Source organism: Pseudomyrmex gracilis, unplaced genomic scaffold (assembly GCF_002006095.1).
Source record: "Pseudomyrmex gracilis isolate BER0280 unplaced genomic scaffold, ASM200609v1 scaffold_69, whole genome shotgun sequence".
Classification (NCBI taxonomy): domain Eukaryota; kingdom Metazoa; phylum Arthropoda; class Insecta; order Hymenoptera; family Formicidae; genus Pseudomyrmex; species Pseudomyrmex gracilis.
The window spans coordinates 557,845-560,569 of record NW_018020653.1 but is presented as its reverse complement, the minus strand read 5'-3'; the positions used below and the strand labels follow the sequence as shown (position 1 = coordinate 560,569).

The 2,725-nt window shown below is 34.1% G+C and overlaps 1 protein-coding gene across 1 annotated transcript in view; it reads right to left on the bottom strand.

The window, feature by feature from the left end:
* Positions 1-755: 755 nt before the first annotated feature.
* Positions 756-2,725, bottom strand: part of LOC109854536 — a 14,065-nt gene continuing 12,095 nt past the window's right edge. Inside the window, exons 11-15 of the mRNA XM_020427715.1 lie at positions 2,338-2,669; positions 2,084-2,216; positions 1,678-1,932; positions 1,478-1,597; positions 756-1,381 (exon numbers count right to left, since the gene is read on the bottom strand). Coding sequence (XP_020283304.1) covers positions 1,199-1,381; positions 1,478-1,597; positions 1,678-1,932; positions 2,084-2,216; positions 2,338-2,669 — 1,023 coding nt within the window. The 3' untranslated portion in view covers positions 756-1,198. The remainder of the gene's footprint in view (positions 1,382-1,477; positions 1,598-1,677; positions 1,933-2,083; positions 2,217-2,337; positions 2,670-2,725) is intronic.

The window sequence follows — 2,725 nt, the reverse complement described above, 5'->3', positions numbered from 1 at the left end:
GATATAATTGAACATCCAAACGCAAAGATTCATAATTTTTCAATAATTTCTGATAGTAAAAATTTGATATCTACGCGTTGTAACTTTCAGCAATTTCTTTTTTTTTTTTAATTTATCTTTATGTAAAAAATATTTGCCAATTTTTTCTTAGCTATTAAATTCTATTTTGAAACATTCCATGTAAACTCAAGAATGTTCAACACATTTTCAAAATGATAATCGCAAAATGACAGGCACACACGTCACATGGCAACGTCACTAGTTTCTGCTCTTTGTATATACGCTAATTTTTATATGATATTGTTTTTTTTTATATATATATATAAACGTAGTTAAATTCTAATGATAGTCGAAAATTGTGACCCTTAAGTTTTAAAAGGCGAAATATTGCCCGAAAGATCAAGATTGCACGTGATGTTCGTCACGATATTATAATAATTTAATTGTTTTTCTCTTATACGTGAAAATAATATAATAAAATTGTTGTGGTTCTTTTACAAAAAAGATATCAGTCTCAAAACAGTTTTGGTACCGTCAAACATTGCCAAACATTGCCAATCAGATTCCGAATTTTTAAAAATGCTGAATGTTGAATTTTTTACGTCAAGGAAAATTTTCTCAAATTCACAAATCAAGAATTTTTTTTTTAATGATGAAAAGTAAACGTTTTTCTAAAATAATAAATAAACAAATTGCAAAAACATACATATATATAGAAAAAACCAAAACGTTTGCAATAAATTATGACGTCAAATGTTTGTAAATTAATTTTTAGGAAAGAAACTCACAGACAACGTATTTCTAAAACTAAAGTAATTACTTGGAAAGATTCTTCTTACAGTTCAGTGAGTCCAACGTCGGCAAAACCAGACAATTGAGATATATAAATTTCTCCAAGTTATCAATATTACTACACGATAGAGTTTGAACAATTAATAGCAGATACATGGGATGTTTATAACACGCATCTGCCTGCGAGAGAGTGCATCTTATTTCATATAGATTACATATATGCACATATTTTTTTTTTTTTTTTTCACATAATACATACGTATAAATACATCGTAGAACGTGAGTGTGACATTGAATTTTTTTTTGTTTTGGTTTTTACGAGATGGAAATACTTAAAAGCAGACGTATTAAGACTCCACTTTCTGCTCTCTTTCCACAAAAACATATTTTTTTTTTTTTTTTTTTTCTACTTCCTGAGAGGATGCCACATGGCAACCGGACGTCGTAAGGCTGTTAACATTTGTCTCCAGTGAGCTAACGCTTTTCCCGTCGAGGTAGCTCCTATAATAATGTGGCCGACGGAGTACGCCTTTGGATTCGTACTTTGATCGCCGTTCAGTTCTACTACTGACAATCTAAGCTGTACAGTCTGAAATATAAATATGTAAAGTGAAAATTATGTAAAAAAAAAAAATCTTTTTGAAAAAACAGAAGAAAAAAGAAGAATAAAAAATTGATTAAAAACCTGTAAAGCGTGCGCTGAAACATTGAATATTATCGCTTCATTGAAGATTGGACTTTTCTCGCCTTTTTTCACAGATGTCTTTTTCTTGTGCAACTTTTTTCCTTGTTGAAGCAAATATACCTTGGCGAGGAGAAAATAATTAAACATTTTTAAAATTATTTATTGAAGTAGAAAAAAATCAATGTGTTCACACAAATTACCTTAACAAAGAAATCACCCGGGGTTAAGTTTGCGCCGCGCAAATTACGAGCTTTAACTACCACAAGGGTGAGTCTCTCTGCCGTTGGCAAGTAACTGAGGGAAAACATCAACTCTCCCAAATGTGGTGTGGGCAAGGCGGGCCCACTGAGCGGTAGCCAAGTCGTAGCCGGTGGTCTTGCTGCAGGTCCGAGTTTCAAGCTGGCTTCACCGATTAATGACGCACCGCCACCGATGTTAGATTCGTCAGAAAATACCTGCGAATAATAGCAAAAAAAAAAAAAAAAAAAAAAAACAAAAGAAATTACATTTACCATTTTTAGAAGAGAATTGACAATTGTTTTTTGCGATATTTTAATAAACCATAAAATCAATATAATTAAAAAAACATTAAGAGCAAAGATGCACCTCGACAAAAAGTATTTTGCCCGCCGGACCGCCATCGAGCGGAAATAGAAATTTTTCTTGATAACTAGGCGACGGACATCCTCTGTAAATTCTCGTTTGCACGTGAGTCTGCCTATCGGGTAGTAGACACACCCTACGACAAAATATAATTCTATCACGTATAAAAAAGCAACAAACAAAGCAACTACATTCAACACATCTATAACAACAATAATAAATAATGTGTAACTTGTATATATACGAAGATATCGAACCTGACGAAAGTATCTTGCGCAGGAGAACCATCAGTGGTAACGAGATCTCTGGCTTCCAAAACACTCACGGCCAAATCTCCTTCACAATCGCTTCCCCGTCCGCCCCATCTCTCGTACTCGAGCCCGACGCAGATGTGGCCGACGATGGGCGTCTCTAAGTCGTTCAAGTTAACACTAGTGTCCGAGCATACGCTCTCGCAACTAATTGCTCTTTTTAAATTAGATTCGTCAAGTGGCGCTTCCAGCTCAAGACCCAACGAGCCTCGACGATTTCCCGACGTGATATTATTGTGATCGTTGATTGCGTAACCCAGATACGATTCATCCAGACCCTGAGAATTCAATGATACACTTCTTCTTTTATACCATTTATTTTTATAATTTATAG